Genomic DNA, 18,262 nt, shown 5'->3' with positions numbered 1-18,262 from the left:
GCTAACATTAAATTTGATTTCTTCCACTTTTTAGTGTAGGGAGAAAAGTTGAGTAAGGGGGAATGAAAAATATGACTTCTTGTTCGTCTCCCAGACCTTGTAATATTCCAACGCTCCAAAAATTCAATATAAAACTCTGGCAGGGACCCGAGTATCTCTCTCCTTCTCCTCTGCTAAGCCTAACTATACTCTAGCAGATTCAAATGTACCACCACCACACAAAAAATCACGTAGGCTGCTTAAAAAATAGTATATAGGGGGGAAGAAATATGAAAAAAATATGTATGGATTTGTTAAGGTTGCTTAGCTGAGCTCAGGGCAGGCAGGGTACCTTTCCCTGGATGCTAAGGCCATTTGAAAGTTGAGAATGTATATGGTGCTGTACTGCTATGATTTAGGGTCTGGTCTTGTATGCCCTTTCCAGGGAAGCCCTACTCTAAAAATTTAACATCAACGCCATTTCACTTTCAAATTATTTCATTTTTAGCCATATCGTAGTATACGATAGGCTCTTAGTTTGACCCGAGCCGTCGTAGTAGTAGTAGTAGTGGCCGGGGTTGTCGCTTCGTTATCGTCAGATTTTAGCTTAAAAGGAACTTTATATTACCACAACCCACCCATAGGGGTTACTGGGCTCGGTTAGAGATTTAATTTTAATTAAAATTTTTTTGAGATCGCAGCCGGGATTCGAACCCGGGTCCCTCACGCAGAAGACGGACATTCTACCATTGAGCTATAGAGACTTGATAGAAACCACAAGTTTTTTATTATTTATTCTTATCTCTAAAATGTCGGGGTGGTCTCTGTGGGGTCGGAAACTTTTGAATTTTTATCTGTGGGGTCGGATACTTATGAATTTGTATGTTTGGGGTTTTTATATTTATTTTCTTTTTATGTATGTGCTAATTAAATAGATAACGATTTTCCCCGTTTCGTTCTCGTTCGGTAGCTATCGTCATTTATGTAATGTTTGACTGGAACGTTTTGGCGGTTAATTCAAATGTGGGTTTAGATAGAGCTAACATAGTGCAGACATGGGCGAACCCTCTGCCTCTCCCACTCCCACTCCTCAAAGTTTTTTAGCGGGGAACGAGTAGCTCACTCCAACTGACTTTCCATAGTAGGCCTTTCCAGTAAACCTCGCTCCTTTCCCAAACAAAACATCATTGTAACTTTTCACTTCTCTCACTGCTCATTTTATCTCGGAGTTTTAATAAACCTCCTCTCATCTCAATTAAGATAAAAATTAAAATGTTTCACTCCTCTCACTGCTCATTTTATCTCGTAGTTTTAATAAACCTCCTCTCATCTCAATTAAGATAAAAATTTAAATGTTTCACTCCTCTCACTGCTCATTTTCTCTCGTAGTTTTATTAAACCTCCTCTCATTTCAATTAAGATAAAATTAAAAGTTTTCCAATCCTCTCACTACTCGTTACTAAACCTCCTCTCATCTCATTCTCAATTAAGATAAATTACCATTAAGATAAATTCGATTAAAACCTAGGCCCAGCAAAACTTCCGTGTCACTGCAATAATTATGGCAACACTTATTGCAACATATGCTTTTGAGCTTCATTAGCTGTTGAATCAGAATAAGACTTACTACCTATTTTGTCCAGAAACTTCCGGAAAGCAGTGATTCTTGAACGATAAGCCTGAAGACGAAGCCGCTGTAGTTCTACCTTAATTTTGATAAGGTCCTACACTAAAGCAAACTTTGTTTCTCGATTTATTTTCCAATTTTGGCATTAATTTAAACTAAGTTTAATAAGTATTACCCAATAAAAAACAGCTCGTCAAGGCACGCCACTGGTGAGAGAAGCGGAAACTGTCAGTGTCAAAATTTTCTTCAGCTTAACTCTCACACTTGGTTTATTCAATTGAATCTTGTGTACCAGCGTTTCCCACACTACCAGCCTAGCAACGTTCCTCGAACATTATCAAATTTTTGGTTCAGCCAATAAGCATTCGTATTTCACTAGGCTACGTGACTGTAGTCCCTTACAAAAATCTTCTTAAGAACTCTTAAGAAAATTCCTTGGGAAATTTCTTTGAAAATCCTTAAGGCGTTCTTTAGGAAATTGGGGAATATTGGCCTCTTTTTCTTTGGAAATTACTTTGGAAATATCTTTGGAATTTTCCTGGGAAATATCTTTGGAATTTTCTTGGGAAATATCTTTGGAATTTTCTTGGGAAATATCTTTGGAACTTTCTTGGGAAATATCTTTGGAATTTTCTTGGGAAATATCTTTGGAATTTTCTTGGGAAATATCTTTGGAATTTTCTTGGGAAATATCTTTGGAACTTTCTTGGGAAATATCTTTGGAATTTTCTTGGGAAATATCTTTGGAATGTTCTTGGGAAATATCTTTGGAATGTTCTTGGGAAATATCTTTGGAATTTTCTTGGGAAACATCTTTGGAATTTTCTTGGGAAATATCTTTGGAATTTTCTTGGGAAATATCTTTGGAATTTTCTTGGGAAATATCTTTGGAATTTTCATGGGAAATATCTTTGGAATTTTATTGGGAAATATATAGAGAAGTGGGTAAACTAATTTAGCCACTTGAAACGAGGATAGTTCTTACATGCAGAACCATATCCCAATACAGGAAGTGTAGTTCTTATATGCTGAACTACACCCCTTATAGAGAGGGAAGTTCTCGCATGCAGAGTGAAGTTGCTTTAAAAGTCAGACATTTAATCGACTTAAAAACATCCGTAAACGGCAGAAAGTTTTAAACCTTGTGCAATTGTATGGGGTACTAAGTGGGTTTTGGAGGCTTTAACGGCCAAGCAGTAGATACAGACGTCGTTGTTAAATTTAATAATGTATATTCACTGAGAGTTTTTCGAGTATCAGAAACGCGTTTAACCTAATTTCCTCTACAATGTTTTTTAAAAAATATTTATTTTGGACTCTAATTACGCTCGAAATAAAGATAAAACATGCCATAAGAGAATTAAGCAAAAATTCCGACTGACAGCTTAGATTCCCTGTAAATCTAAACATAACGATTTTAATTACTCTTACTTTACTTTTAATCTATTTTATCCTTTACATAAACACCTCAAGGATTATTGAAGGCAAAAAAAATATAATAAAAAAATAGGTAAATATAACATTCCATTTCAGCGCTTGCCTAGCCTTAGCTACGGGACAAGCCTTCGTGAAACGTTTTTAATTTTTTTTAACCATCAAGTTAATGTCTATCGAGGAAAACTTTAGCTAAACAATTTGGGTAAAAATATTTTGAGATAATTATATGTAAAGCATAATTGCAATATATCTGGCCCTTTGAAATTCATCTCTAAAATTCTTAACTAATTTCGTTGGAAAATAAACCTTCTTTGGAAATTAATCTCTTGAATTCCAAACGAATTTCGTTGGAAAATAAACCTTCTTTGGAAATTAATCTCTTGAATTCCAAACGAATTTCGTTGGAAAATAAACCTTCTTTGGAAATTAATCTCTTGAATTCCAAACGAATTTCGTTGGAAGATAAACCCTAGATCTTCTCTGGAAAACCAACCCTAGAGCTTCATTGGACATTTATCTCAATAATTCCTAACGAATTTCTTTTGGAAATAAACCATGGACCTTCTTTGGAAATTGATCTCAAGAATTCTAAAGAATTTCGTTGGAAAATATTCCCTAGACATTCTTTGGAAATTTATCTCAAGAATTTCTAAAGAACTTCTTTGGAAAACAACCCTAGACCTACTTTGGAAATTTATCCCTAGAATTCCTAAAGAATTTCTTCAGAAAATAATACCAAGAAATTCTTTGGAAATTTATCTCTAGAATTCCTAAAGAATTTCCTTAGAAAGTAATCCCAAGACATTCTTTGGAAATTTATCTCTAGAATTCCTAAAGAATTTCTTTCGAAAAAAATCCCAAGACCTCTTAGGAAATTTATCTCTAGAATTCCTAAAGAATTTCTTTAGAAATTAATCCCAAGACATTCTATAGAAATTTATCTCTAGAATTCCAAAAGAATTTCTTTAGAAAATAGTCCCTAGACCTTCTTAGGAAATTCATCTTTAGAATTCCTAAAGAATTTCTTTAGAAAATGGTCCCAAGCCATTCTTTGGAAATTTATCTCTAGAATACCTAAAGAATTTCTTTAGAAAATAATCCCAAGACATTCTTTGGAAATTTATCTCTAGAATTCCTAAAGAACGTCTTCAGAAAATAATCCCAAGACATTCTTTGGAAATTTATCTCTAGAATTCCAAAAGAATTTCTTTAGAATATAATCCCAAGAGATTCTTTGGAAATTTATCTCAAGAATTCTTTAGGAAATTCCATGGAAGTCTTTGGAAATAGTTTCTTTAGAAAATGATCCCAAGGGCTCCGTAGGGTTCCAAAGAAATTCCTTTAGAACTCTTAAGAAGATTTTTGTAAGGGGTATGTCAAATACAATTTGTGCTTACAGCATGTTCAAAGCTAGAGAGCCGTGTCTCCACCTCTATGAATCACTAACCTTCGCCTTGGCTTAAAAATAAACCCCCGTTACTATTTCAAAGCGCAGTAATGTTTCTTTATTTCCCTCCCTTGTCTCCCTAACCCCCACCCAGAAACAGTGGATAGTTTCTGATTTTTCTCTCCTCTCCAAAAGCCTGAAAGAAGGAGAGAACCCCCTCTACCAAAACATTTTTCGTCCCACTCACCTCTCACACTCACGAGCCACTGCTAAACGTTTGGTTTTCAAACTCACCCCCTTTTACACCCCTTTTGCGCCGCCCGTAAAAACTCGCGCTCTTTTAAAATTTGTATTTTGAATTGGCCAAGAGGTTCACTCCAATGTTTCATGATATTAAATCGTGGCACTCATTTTCTAGCCTTTTTTTTTGTTAGAGGCCTACCACTCCCACTCACCCTCCACCCACAATAGTATAATTTCTGATTCTCTCCTCTCAAAACGCTCATTTCGCTCCAAAAGGAGAGGAGAGCGCCCATGTGTGACATAGTGTTAAAAGAGCGTTATGCGTTTGATCATTTTAGCATTGCTAAAGGTAATTCGAGGGGATAATCACTAAATTGCGTAATCACTATAACTAAACTTTCTCTTTCAAAAGTTTCTGGGCATAAGTCCTTGTTAGAAATTTATAAGATGCGATAAGTGTGCATCGGCATAAGTCTATGTTGTAAACTCATCGAGGGGATTATCACTAAAAACTATCTGTTCTTCGATTCGCCGGAATATTAGAATTACAGCATAAGTAAATTTGTACGGTTATAATTTAATCACTGTTTAGAGTAGGGAATGGAGGGGCTATTCACTCTGATTTTATGCACAGTAAATCATTTAAGCATTGAAAAAGATAGCGCTATTCACTCATTAGGGTAAGGTATAGAGGGGTTATCCACTCATTAGGGTAGGGTATAGAGGGGCTATTCACTCGTACGATATGGCTACTATTACGAGCCCTTGGGCCGTCTTGTTTTATACTAGCTCCTATGGGTGAGGGTGTATTTTTGGGCCTTGGTCGATACGTTACGTGAGAACAGGGCTATGGTATTTTTGAAGTTTCATTTTAGTAAAAGGTAGATAAACCTTTTTTTCTTTATTTTTTTTTTACCTATATGGGTGGTTATATTTTTTATTCTTGTTGAAAAGCGGACGACAAGAAAATGTTTCAAATTATTATTATAACAGCAAAAAGAAAAATTGTTTATGAATTTTTATTTTAGACCAAAATGTATGCTTAACTTAATCTTAATTAAGTCTAAGACTTGCAATTTTTGCTTGGTTTTTACTTGATCACGTGACCTTTTTTAAATGTCACTGCTTTTCGTCACGTATATGATGGAGTAAAGTGTGTCTCGCAGCGCGTGCACGTGGACCTTTAATAAAAGCGCGAAAGAAGAAACTTTTTGGGGATGGTGTAACTTAAAGCGAAAAGAACGTATCTTTTTACTTTGATCTATATGAAAGATGCGACATTTTTGTATTTGTAAATAAGAGGGAAAAGGGCCATGCGGTAAAGGGAGTAAATGACTGAGAGGAAGTTTCTTTTCGCTCCGGAAGAAGTGTCGACATTTGCATGTTGACAACTTTTCCCGAGCAGGCAGTCTCGACGTACGAGAAAAAGGCGGGAATGCTATAGAAAGAGAGTGGATTTTTTAAAGAAAAATTCTCATCCAGAGCAGCTGACTCTTTCGAAGTCAGGCGTAAAAGTTAAAACTATATACGTTGAGACATTATCTAAGCTACAAGCTTAACCTTAATGTTCTTGGCTCTGACTGATGCATTTTTTTTAGCAATCTTAATCTTTATTTATTCAAAGTTTCTCGCGTACTTATGTCGTGAGTGATGTTCATTCTAAAGTAAATTAAAGGATTAATTATATAGGCCTACATACTTATGAAATATATTATACTATATCGTATTTAGCCTATTTTTAAAATTTCTCACGGAATTTATTTAGCTTTAGTCTTTTTTTTATTTCTTTCCCAGACTATAATTGACCCCATTCTTATTTTTTGCTATGGTTTTTAATTGAAAAAAAGGTTAATTAACAATCAATTAAACCCTATGGGCGTGTTGCTTTGACTTTAATCTTAACCTTTTCAAACTTCATTTAGGTTTTTTATTAATTCGAGATAGAAAACATTAGCCGGTTTTTCGCGTTTATTAATTCAATTGTTTATTTGAAACGTTCAAAATAGTTTTTTTTCTTTTCCTTTTTCTTTTTGGCACTTTAAAAGTTTAACCATTAGAAATTAAATTAAGCTTTTTTAATTATCCGACAGTTTTTTTTTTCGTTTCTGTAATCTCCAAACGTTGTGGTTCATTTAAATTTAATAATGAAATCATTTAGACAAATTTAATTAATATATATATTTTTTTAACTTTTGGTAATTGTAATTAAATCGCGTAATCTCGAGTACAATACACAGTTTATGACTTTAGCTAATTTGATACGCTTAAAAACGTCCAGGATAATGAATTCTATTTAGGTTTTTTTCTTTCTCTTCTTGTTTTGTTTCTTGGAAGGTCTCAAACTCCTCCCATATTTTAATCACTAATTAAGTTAAAAGAACTTTAAAGGGTTTGTGACACTGAACTGAAGCCGCGCCGCGTTTACGCTAGACATGCACTTGAAACCTTTCTCTAGCGTTACTGATATCATAAGTTCATAAAATATGTTCCATCCATAAGTATAACACTACCTATACAAGTTCGTAATGCTAGAGACTTACAGTCCTCGAGCTAGTTCGAGAACGACGGAAGCGAGAATTGATTGTCTACACTCGGTGGTGGTTAATTTTGCAGGACTTCCATCTAGGTCCTATTTAGTCTGTACTAAGCCTTTGACAGTGCCTGACCAGGCGTCGCTTTACCTCGAATCTATGACCTACCTCATTCACTTCATGACAAGCTCCAGTTTGTAACCATTGAAAAACTTATGGATTGAACATATCTTATGAACTTATGCTTATATGAACCACGCAGTTGCTATAATTTAAAAATAAATTATAATTTTTTTAAGAACACTTGTAATAAAAAACCATAAGAGAAAAACATGATAATATCATTTTTGACCTAATCCATGGGTGGCCATTTTCCCCTCCATCACTTTGCGGGTTCAATCTCTCAGCTTATTTAGTTAAAAGACACGACGCTATATTGAAAGACGGGGGTAGACCCGGGGTACAGTTAAAAATCTGGCGGCACTGGATGGCTGGTGGTGGTGTTAACTAGGACCCGACCACGTCTTTCAAGAACTCTCAATTTGAAAATTTGCGAGGAAAACTAAGTTGAAGACAGAATTTTATGGGAGGGTGGCTCGCAAGATATGGAAGGAACTCTCTCTCTCAGAGAGTTTTGGGGAATGGGGAGAGGAAGAAACGTTGTCCCAGGCCGGAAGCGATGGAGAATGGTTACAGAAGCTCGAGCCCGAGCTCTCCATCTCCATGTCGGAGCTATATAACTTCGACGCGGAAAAGAAAAATGAATCTCCTTGTATTTTAGGAAAGTCTATGGGATTTCGAAAAAAAATGCAGCTAAATTCGACTTGTGTGGGCTTTGAGAATATGAGACTAATTAAAGACGTAGAAATAAAGTTTCCCTCTACAAAATCCGAGGGAAATTTTGGGGGATAAGTGTAAGAATGATTCGCTTTTCTACAAATCGTTCCGGGTAGCTGAAAGCGCCGACTTTTCGACCATTTTCGCTTGACAAGCTCGGTTTTCAGTTAGACCCTTTTAAAAATTTGGTGTCAAAAATGGAGTCTGGTGTTTGACCTCCTTGTTTCCTTAAGACGGAATATACACACGGTATGAGGACCACAAAGACCTTATGAACAATACGGACCAAATTTGGTGGACTGTTAACTTCGAATCCCTATCTAAAACGTTTTTGTTGTCAACATATTGTCGTTCGAATTCTCCGTCTTAGCCCAATATCGAGTTCCACCCTTTTTCAAAAGGGACTATTACACCTTTTTTGTGGATATTGGCCTTTAAAAACTACTTACAATTTAGCTATATGCACTTATCCTGATGTCTTACATATTCAAAGTTTTCACTATCAGAAAATCAAGAGTTAAAGGTTAAAAAATGTGAAACATGAAATCAAGCAAAATATTTTATTCCGTTTGTAGTTTCTTGGCAGGAGACCGTGCATGCTTTCTAAAGATTTATCGAAGCATTCTCGTGGGTGTCATAAGAAGGTCGTAATTTTGTTTTAACTCGGGAGTACGTAGCTATTTAATTTTTCCCGTTGACATTATCTTTGACGATCTGGACATACATTTTGCAATGTGTACACCAGTGTAAGAAATCTTCCAAAAATAGTTAAAGCTACAAGCCCCCCCCCCCATCCTTTCAGGAATTTTACCCCCTCCAGTACTACGGATGACCTCTTGTCAACATTCCAATATCTTTCCATTTTTTTCCTTAATGTTGCAACCAGAAGTTAGTAAGTTGAAGTGGGGGTAATGCTGATCTTTGAAAGTGTTAAATTTGAAAGGTTTGAGTGGGGGTTTTTTCTCGTATAGTTCAAAGTTCAAGAATTAGTTAAACAATCTATCAATATTCTAAAATATGCAATTCAAACTTCTAAGTAATAAACTTCTGGGTGTGCTATCACCTTACTGTTGAAAGTTACTTCAAATCCCCAACGGGTCAAAGTGGAAATCCAAGTTTTTCTTATTGTTCCTTGGCAGCGTCAAATTTTCTCAACTTAAAACTTAAGAAGAACCTGTTTGATTCATCTAATATTACTTATACGCTATCTTTTTTCGAAAGAGCAAAGTCAGGTATACTTTTTGGATATTTAGATAAATTATCTGTTTCTTTTTTGTCGGTCTTACGAATTCGGAATGTCTCTTATCTTCTTATACTACAAGACTTGGCTTTCCATGGACCGATAGCCGATATTACTTAAGTTCGTAAACTAACTATTACTCACACTCTGCCGAAGTTTATCAAACTTTTACCTGGCGCTTATTTTTACCAGAAGCTTTGAGTTCTTGATATTTAACATAATTTTCTCGTTGAAAAATCTTGGTAAAAACTTAAGAAAAGGATCTAGCATGCAACGTCGCTTTTTGGATTAGATTAAGAGTATAATTTATAATGAAAAGCACGATCTCCTTGTCGTATCAATATTCAATGGAGTTTTAAAAGTGCTTCGAAGTCATTTATCATGGATAGTAAAGCTGTTAACTGGGTTGTAGCGAACTAGTCGAGGGTGGTATCCAACTGTAAAATTAGAAATGGCACAGAGACTAATTTTGACCCCGAAGGTTAGAGATAAAATACAAGAATTAGTTACACCGGCTATATATATTTATTTTCTCTCTTATACTATGTAATTTAATTTTACGTTGATTGCACGTGCGCAGTAGGGCAATTTTATGTTTCGTTTGGAAAAATGTCAACAAATGATCGGTGTGATTAGGGTTGTAAGTCGGAAAATTTCCCGCGGAAAATTTTCCGCCCGGAAAATTTTCCGGAAAATGACCGAGCTATATTTTTCCGGAAAATTTTCCGTATTTTTCCGCAACCGGTTTTTCAATTAAAAAGTTAAAACTTTAAAATTTTTCAATTGCCTTTCTTTTCAAAACATTCATTATTTTGTTTTAGGTGAATTTGGAGGGGTAAAAAATTGTCCAAGGGCACAGAGTCTAGTGACCCCTATTTTCTATAGGAAAAGCTCACTCATTTGCTATCGCTTGCATGCATAGGGTTACTGTTTGCTCTTATGACGGTATAAGGCGTTAGAGAGTCGAGACATAACCGTTAAGAGACCCAAGTGAAACTAAAATTATCAGGCATAAAGGATAGTGATAGTCTGCGTCATTGTAAGGGAAACGAGGTGTTATGTTGTTAATATTATTAAGTTTGTTAACCCTGTTTAAAGTCACATATTATGGGAAAATCAACCACTAATATTTGGTGTTACTTTAATAGATCTACTAAATATGGCAAAATAACTGGAGAATGTTTTAAATCTTTAAAAGTTAGATAAATTGATTCAAAGCTCACAAAATTGCTAGTTTTATATTTTTCCGATTAGCGGAAAATTTTCCGCTAAGAGGAAAATTTTCCGGAAAAGTTTCCGGAAAATTTTCCGCGTTTTATTTTTCCGGAAAATTTACAACCCTAGGTGTGATCAAGTCTTATGTAAATATTTGTCTCGATTGTTGCGCGTGTCACGCAAAATGGTGACCTAATAACCATGGCGTTGGGATTATGAGGCCATTGTGTTTTAACGCCACTTGCATATCGTGCAAAATTTAAATTTCTTGAAAACATAACCCGAAAAATATGAACATAACATACATAATGCGTGATTTTAACCAAAATGTTTCTTAAACCATGCACTGACAGGACATGGTTTCGAGAATAAGCGCTTATCAATCAGGCATCGTAGAGAATCCCGAGACCTCTCTCAAAAATAAAAAAGCAATAAAAATGAATTTAACCTTTGGAACGATTCTAAAAATGTCGTTTAACTTTTTAACTATCGAATGGGAATATGAATTGTTGATCGTGCGTGGCACGTATACTCGCGGGAGTCGTCGATCACGACTCATCACCATCATCAAGCGATCCAACGATGCCAGCGTGTGGCCCGAACCCTCGCATGCAATGTAACAGTCTCAGAGACTCACTCGCGGACCCCTCAGTGAGCGCTAACCAGTCCCGGGTAAACCCTCCCGCCGCTAACCGAACCTGTACCGAGAGTTAGGGCGCATATAGTTATACACAGAAGAAAATGTCTTAGTTCAAAACGTTCAAACTTAGAAAGCCAAACGAACGCGGACAGCTAGACTGAGCATTCATCCATCACTCCATCGAGGTATATATACCTTAACTTTCTTCGGCATCGCTATTCACTATACTTTCACCAACAACTAACATTACCATTAACTTTAAATCTGTATGATTTCGTGCCAAGCTGACTTATTTAGTTATGGCGTGGGTTCGTTAGTTCTTCGCGTGAAAATTACTTAATTTTAACTTCCTGGGTAAGATTATGGCAAAGACCCACCTTGAGAACCTTACAACATTGGTAAATAAAGACAATGCAAACGGGTCACCTCCTTGGAGACTTACTTACTCGACCTTAACTCGAGTATATTTCATGTTAGAGAGTGCAAGCCTGTCCATGGTCTAACAGAAACATAACCAAGCCATATTTTGACTCTTTCAAACAAGTAACCATTGCAGAGGCCAATGTCTTTATACCATGCTAATACCCAATAAGGTATAGTTAATCTGTACCACAATGATTCAACCGTCTACCCCAATCATTCACTTGCCTAGATCTTTTAAACCAACGTATCTTCAACATGAAATAGACATGTTCTTGATATTAGTTAGCTAAATCTACAAAGCCATCGAAACGAGTTACAAGACCAATTTTTTATATTCTTCCTTTTTGAACTATGTCTACAGTTGAACTCTATAGGTATGTCGATGATTTTCAGGGGCACAGTTGCGTTGTAGCTAAATCAACCTGTGTGGCCTTTTCTCTGGCCCCGCGTGAAGTTCGTGGAAGATATTTTTTGCCATCATCGGTGGTCTTAGCTAGCCAATCCATCCGATTCGTTTCTTTTTCTTTTTTTACCAATTTTTCCTGCTACATACGTTCGTCCCAATTACACGATTCCTGCCCGAGTGTTTTCATCTATACCTTTTCCAATGTGTCAAATTCTAAGACCTAAGCCTCGGTTTGCATCGTAGTTTTAAATGAGATGAACCGAATTAGCCAGGGAACATTTTTATTTTTTTTATTTTTCATATTTTGAAAAATGACATTTTTTTTATTAGACAAATGTGTTTTCCACGAATTCAGAGAGTTTTCAAGGCTTTCCTCTCTCTATAATACTTAACATGATTGATGGTAATATCACATCGTCTTATTGTTAAGCCTATTTTAATAATTTTTTTCTTCTTTTTATTCTTTCTTCGACGCGATGAGAAAATTTTCATCCCAGCTTTATTTTTAAAATCGTAAGAGTTCATTCAAGGTGTTCGTTAATATTGAGTTGATGTAGGTCTAGTATTACGCCTAATGCGATGTTCTAAATTGAAGTTAGGTTACGTTGAAATATTCATGGGATGGTTACGAAAATTCTGAATGGTTTTAATGAGATTTACTTCACGTGAAATTTTATTTCGCGCCTCTTTTCTCAAATTATCCGATTTGATTTTAGTAAAAATCATCACCTAGGCTTAACACACAAGATTTCTTTCGCATTTTTAACTAACAACGAGCAAACTGGAATTTTTACGGGTAGTTTAGTTATTTGGTCGTTTTATATTTCCATCTGCTCTTCTTCTTTCTTATTTTTTTGGCGAAGGGATGCTGCTGCACTGCAGCATGCCGGGTCTTTTTGGGTTAAAACTATGGCAAATCTACTACTAGGTCGTAATTCTTGTGTCCGCTAGGCCATAAGGCGATATCTATAGCTCATTTCGGGCTAAGGATTTAGAATAGCGAATAAATTTTAAGAAGCTACGTACACACGTAGCCATGGATAAAAAATAAATAGGGGAGCTTTACAGATGGTACTGATGGGCTTGTACCCGTGTAATGTATGTGTACAACTTAAAACATATCAGAAACAAGCTGGTTATGTCGCGTAGTATACACACGGTTTGGGATTGAAATTTGTTCAATTTTAGTTTGAATCAGCGCCCATTTTACACCGCTCTAGCTAGAAAGGTGAAATTTCGCAGAGACATTAGGCTTAAGTTTTAAATACTCCCCAATAAATATTATTCCATTTCGCCGCCATCTTTGAAAATGGCTGCCAGGAATGTAATAACGTCAGTAAGTTTTAAACGATTTGACTAATGTTGATTCATGGGTTCATTATAGCCCATAAATGTATTCGATACCATATATTAGACAGGTAATTTTAGACCTTGTAAGCCTTGGCTAGCTATTATTCATAATGATCTACCATTCCTGCCATGAGGGTTCAGATCAATAAGCCATTGACAACTTTAACTTCCCAGGGTTTAAAAACGTTCCTCGTAGGTTGAATTATATTTTTTTGATGTTTTTCTTTCATTTGGGGGGAAGTTTGTCTTCATGTAGAGTTCATGTTTATAGCGTTCTAGAAAATTTGTTAGCATGTTGCCAGGGTTCCGTTCAACAGCTACACTCCTTTATCGTAAGTTATAGCTTTAAAACTTATGGGTGGCTCCAATGGGTGTAAACGACAGACAAGAACCCTTAATATCAAAGCACCCATTCCCATCCCCCCACCGTTTCTAACCTACTCGGTAAATTATACTTTTTTACTCTTAATGGTTTGGGAGACGATCCTCTACTATCATTTTAAATAAAATAAATTGTTGGAATGACTTGTAAGTAGGTATGTTATGTTAAACGCAAATTTTTTTTACGAAATTCCATTTGTAAAGTATGCAATATATTTAATTTGGTATACTTTTATTTTTCTTATACGATACTTAAACGACTATACAATTGATTTATTTACAATTTGAAATGAATTAATTTTTAATAATTAATTTTTTTCATCATCATTCGTAAATGAATACACGCAAAACACAAATTTCCTTTTTTCTTTTCATTTTAATTTAAATTAACTTTGGTATATTTTTGTCTCCCATTCTTCATTATTTTTTAAAGGTATTTATATTAATTATAATTATTTAAAAAAATTGTGACAGTTTTTAAAAGAAATTAAATAACAACAACTTTCGATGATGTTGCCAAAATTAGAAATAGGGGATTAAAATATTTAGGTTTATTATTTTAATTGCATAGATTAAAATCCGTTTATCTGTTTACCGTCCCGCGGGAATCAGTATAGCGTGAGTTTTAGGTCCGTTTTAATTAAGTTCATTTAATTGAAAAAAAAAAATTAATTTATCACAGAACATTATTATGTTAGTCGCGATGTACGGTCGGAAGTAACGGTATTAACCAGAACTAAGTTATCTTACTGGTTTTGCATGACGTCACAACTTCCAACGCGCAAATACCTTAAGCTTAACTTTATTTTATCTAACCCCACCGTGAGCCCCTTCACCGCTGTTAGGTGAGCCATCCCTTTTTCCACCATAAGGGTAAGGCATGTACCTTTGAAATCCTTGAGCTGGTGAGAAAGTAGTTCCACCACTGGACGTTGGTACGACACCAGGGGACAAAGGTAATGATGAGGGACTCGTCGAACTTGAGGCGCTAGGTAATCCAGTCGCGGATGGTGGTGGGAAGTGATTACCAGGTAAATTACCAGCCCATTGCGCCCATAGTTGAGGTGGTAATAGGACAGGGCTGGGGTTAGATCTTGAACTACCCAAGCTGTACAGTTGAGGTAACCAACTGGGTTGGGAGCTGACTAAATGGTACAGTTCTGCTGGGGATAGGGTACCGTTGGGAACGGGCGGATATTTCCACATTGATGGGTGGCCCGGTGGTAGGTGAGGTGGCAAACCGGGAGGTCTGGGCGGTAAACCGTACAATAGTCCTTTTTCGCGAAGGAAAGCGATTGCTGGATCCTCGCGGTCACCGTCTGCTAGAGCTCGTAAAGGATTGTGGACAAAGTTGTGGTCGGTCATCAAGGTTTCCATCGTTTCTCTGTTCGGAAATAAAATGGAAAGTTTAATTTTCTACATTCTTCTTAACACCAAAACATTGCTGACAAGTACCACACTACCACTACCCAAGTCCTTAACTATTACCAAGGTCATAACCATTAGGCCTATTTAGTTTACTTACAAATCCCAATTGGTTCAACACGATTTGATTATTACAGTATTTTCATTCCGATTAAAGGAATTTTCCCAACAACGCGTTTGAAACATCTCTTTACACGTTGAAAATATATGCATGCTGGTCAAAGTTAAAGTTAGGCTTAGCACGAACCAGGATCTAATAGGTGCAAGGGGGAGGGGGATACGGGGAGTGAATCATTAAATGATTAGGCGTGTTATCGCCGTTAAAGAATATAGAGAAGGTCCTTACAGGCCTCCTCGCTTCATCGCGTGCGTAGATTTTTAGCGCGGTCAAGGCTTAAGTGTTTAATCATGTAACACCTAAGGTACGCGTCCGTAGGTATAACTTAGGGACAAGTAGTGCGAGTAATTACCATCATAAATATATGTAAAATCCCCTAGTTAATCGTCCGTTTACACGAAGGTATATAAGCCTTTGCTTGTATTGTAAATCGGTGCGTTTCCAAACCGAGGCTTAAGTGTTAATGCGATTTAAACGTACGTTAATTTCGTTTTTGCTGTCAAGTTATATGGTAATTTCTTACGTAATTTGTATTGGTATGCCCGAGAGAGTTGACTGCGTTCGTGAAGGTATCCAAGCTTTGATTTGAAATCAACCTTTCGGATTAGGGTTAGAATGAACGCCTACATACAAAGCTAATCAATTAATTGGGCGCTGCTCTTTTTTTTTAAAAAAAACCCAAAATAAAAATAAATATCCTTAAATTAAACCGTTACTTTTTGAGAATCTTCATTGTTCACTAAGAATTTTTAGTCTTCTTTAAAACGCGCGGCCTTTTTGCTTAAATTGGGTGGTCTTGCATGATATTATCTACGGTCGAATAATTTCCTATTTAATTCCATGGAAAAATACGCGGTAATTGATAATTAAATGCCATGCCAACGTGTTATGATTTTTTTTTTGTTAAAATGTGAACTGCCCTTTTGATTATCGAAGGGAGTGTTTATTCAAGTGGAAAATTTGCATAAAATACTTCGAATTTCGATGTTATATAAATCTAAAATACTTTTTTAAACCAAGGCTTAGCTCTGAAGGGTTTTAGGCCTAGTGGCCAAAGAGGTCACTACAAGAGAGTCCTTTTTGTAGTGACTTTGCACTTTTCCATTAACTAAGGCTTAGGCATACTTCCCCTTCAATATAATAAAGGTTTCAGCAATTTAACGCTAAGCCTAATGTATGAAATTGAATAAATATAATCGATTTATGTCCCCTTTTTAACCATATCATAACACGAGAAAAATAGGGAGAAGGAAGCTAGTAAAAATAGCCGCTCATGTCTTAAAGTCTAAAGGTGTGTCTATAACAGGTGATGAACGACCGAAATCAATTTTATCCACCTTCCATAATACCAGATGGCGTGAAAGAACACTTCCCACGAACCACCAGTCCACCATAGCCATGGGCCAGGTGAAGCTTAGCCACCATACTCGGTTTTAAGCCTAACCTTTAGTTAAAACCTCTGGCATTTCCTTCCCCCCAGGAAACCCACCCCTTCTTTTAGCTTTCAATCATTTTATGGCGGAAAAGGTCCAGAAAACTTCAATTTTCCCGCAACACTTTCTTGTCGTTGAGGCGTAAAAAAACACCTTCAACTTACTATGTATAAACCTAAATATGCAAATTAAGTAGTTGTAGATACATATTTAAACGTCATTCACGCGTCATTAGGAAACAAGTTTTAAACCCTAATAGACCTATTATGTCTAAAAACCAGGTTGTTAAACTTTCGGCGCCCATTTTTAATGAATGGTACATTCTATATATATAATTTTTTGTTTCTTATGGTTGTAACTAATGTTTTGCTTTTTTTTATTTTTCGTTCTGATTGCAGGAAATTGCCCCAGAGTTGATTATAGGCTGTGAGAATATGCATAATGATTTCTTTCTAAAGAAGTACTTCTTGGATACGCAAATTGCTGTCTTTAATGGTTGTTTATACCATGTCATCAACCCAATAATTCTTATCCTGGAATTGTCCGCGATGACCTACATCAACTCACTAACTGAATATTCTGGACACCCACAACTCTCCTTCAATTGGGTGAGTACAATGTTTATGTTATGTTATCATACCTTACCTTTTTAAACCGGGGTAACTGGTACAATATCATAAATACCAAGAAGGTAATACGGTTTTAGATGGACACTTTGCGTTCATATCACAATGTACATTAAGCTCAATTCGTATTTAAAAATAGTACCTAAACTTCATCATATTCAAAAAATAATCCAATTTTTAAATTGATATTGAATTTTAAGTAGGCCTATAATCTATACCGTTAAAGGTATTTTTCTATTCAGTCGACTTGAATTTTATGTTAATATAGAAATCTGGGATCCATTAGCGCTTAACGGTGCCCTGTAATTATTAGTCGATTAAAAATTTAACGAAGTTTAGGTTTGGGTATAGAATTAAAAATATAACCCCCCCCCCCCCCAAATGGAAGAATTACTACTATAGTACCCAATAATTCCTATTGTTTCGACGAAGGTGTCGCGGCATATTCCCGGGACCAAATCTCGTATAACAATACAATTAAGTCTCGTCATTAATATATCGCGAAACTCCCCCAGCTTTAATTGAAAAAACTAACACAATATGAGCCGTCCATGAATTAACAGAATTCTACCATGAATACTGAGATTTTGGATAATGAAGTAGAAACACCGTCATACGGTGTGATGCAAAAAGGGCCGTATGATCGGGTTCTATGGACGAGTGGAAAATGTGCTATGACAGCCTTGTTTTAGGGATGACCATTTAAATTGAGTTAGAAACTGAACGGCCAATGCTAATTTAACTAAGGGGTTCATCTGTGAAACACCCCAAAGTGTCATCGAACATTTTCCACTCAAAATCAATAATAGAATCCTCTTCACTTCAGTAATATCATCCTGTACACTCTCTCTGGGGATAATTTAAAGCAATTCATGCTTGCACCATTAAATCGGTTTCAAATTAGAACTTGTATTAGCGAGATATTGTTTATGGGACGCCGCGCGGTTCTTTTCAAAGTCCTGAT

At 36.0% G+C, this 18,262-nt stretch overlaps 2 protein-coding genes across 2 annotated transcripts in view; one reads left to right on the top strand and one right to left on the bottom strand.

The window, feature by feature from the left end:
- Gmd (GDP-mannose 4,6 dehydratase) overlaps nt 1-18,262 on the top strand; it is a 202,612-nt gene that overhangs the window by 92,232 nt on the left and 92,118 nt on the right. The window contains exon 5 of the mRNA XM_089870176.1: nt 17,071-17,280. The gene's annotated coding sequence lies outside the window, so the exon portion shown is untranslated. The remainder of the gene's footprint in view (nt 1-17,070; nt 17,281-18,262) is intronic.
- Nucleotides 13,912-18,262, bottom strand: part of LOC149690609 (uncharacterized) — a 32,003-nt gene continuing 27,652 nt past the window's right edge. Inside the window, exon 6 of the mRNA XM_089870168.1 lies at nt 13,912-15,080. Within this exon, the coding sequence (XP_089726294.1) occupies nt 14,504-15,080 (577 nt within the window). The 3' untranslated portion in view covers nt 13,912-14,503. The remainder of the gene's footprint in view (nt 15,081-18,262) is intronic.

This window comes from Phalangium opilio, unplaced genomic scaffold (assembly GCF_054372755.1).
Source record: "Phalangium opilio isolate 3A_F unplaced genomic scaffold, DU_Popi_V2 ptg000031l_1, whole genome shotgun sequence".
NCBI lineage: Eukaryota > Metazoa > Arthropoda > Arachnida > Opiliones > Phalangiidae > Phalangium > Phalangium opilio.
Note: the sequence above shows the minus strand (reverse complement) of the source record. Positions and strands in the feature narration are given on the sequence as shown.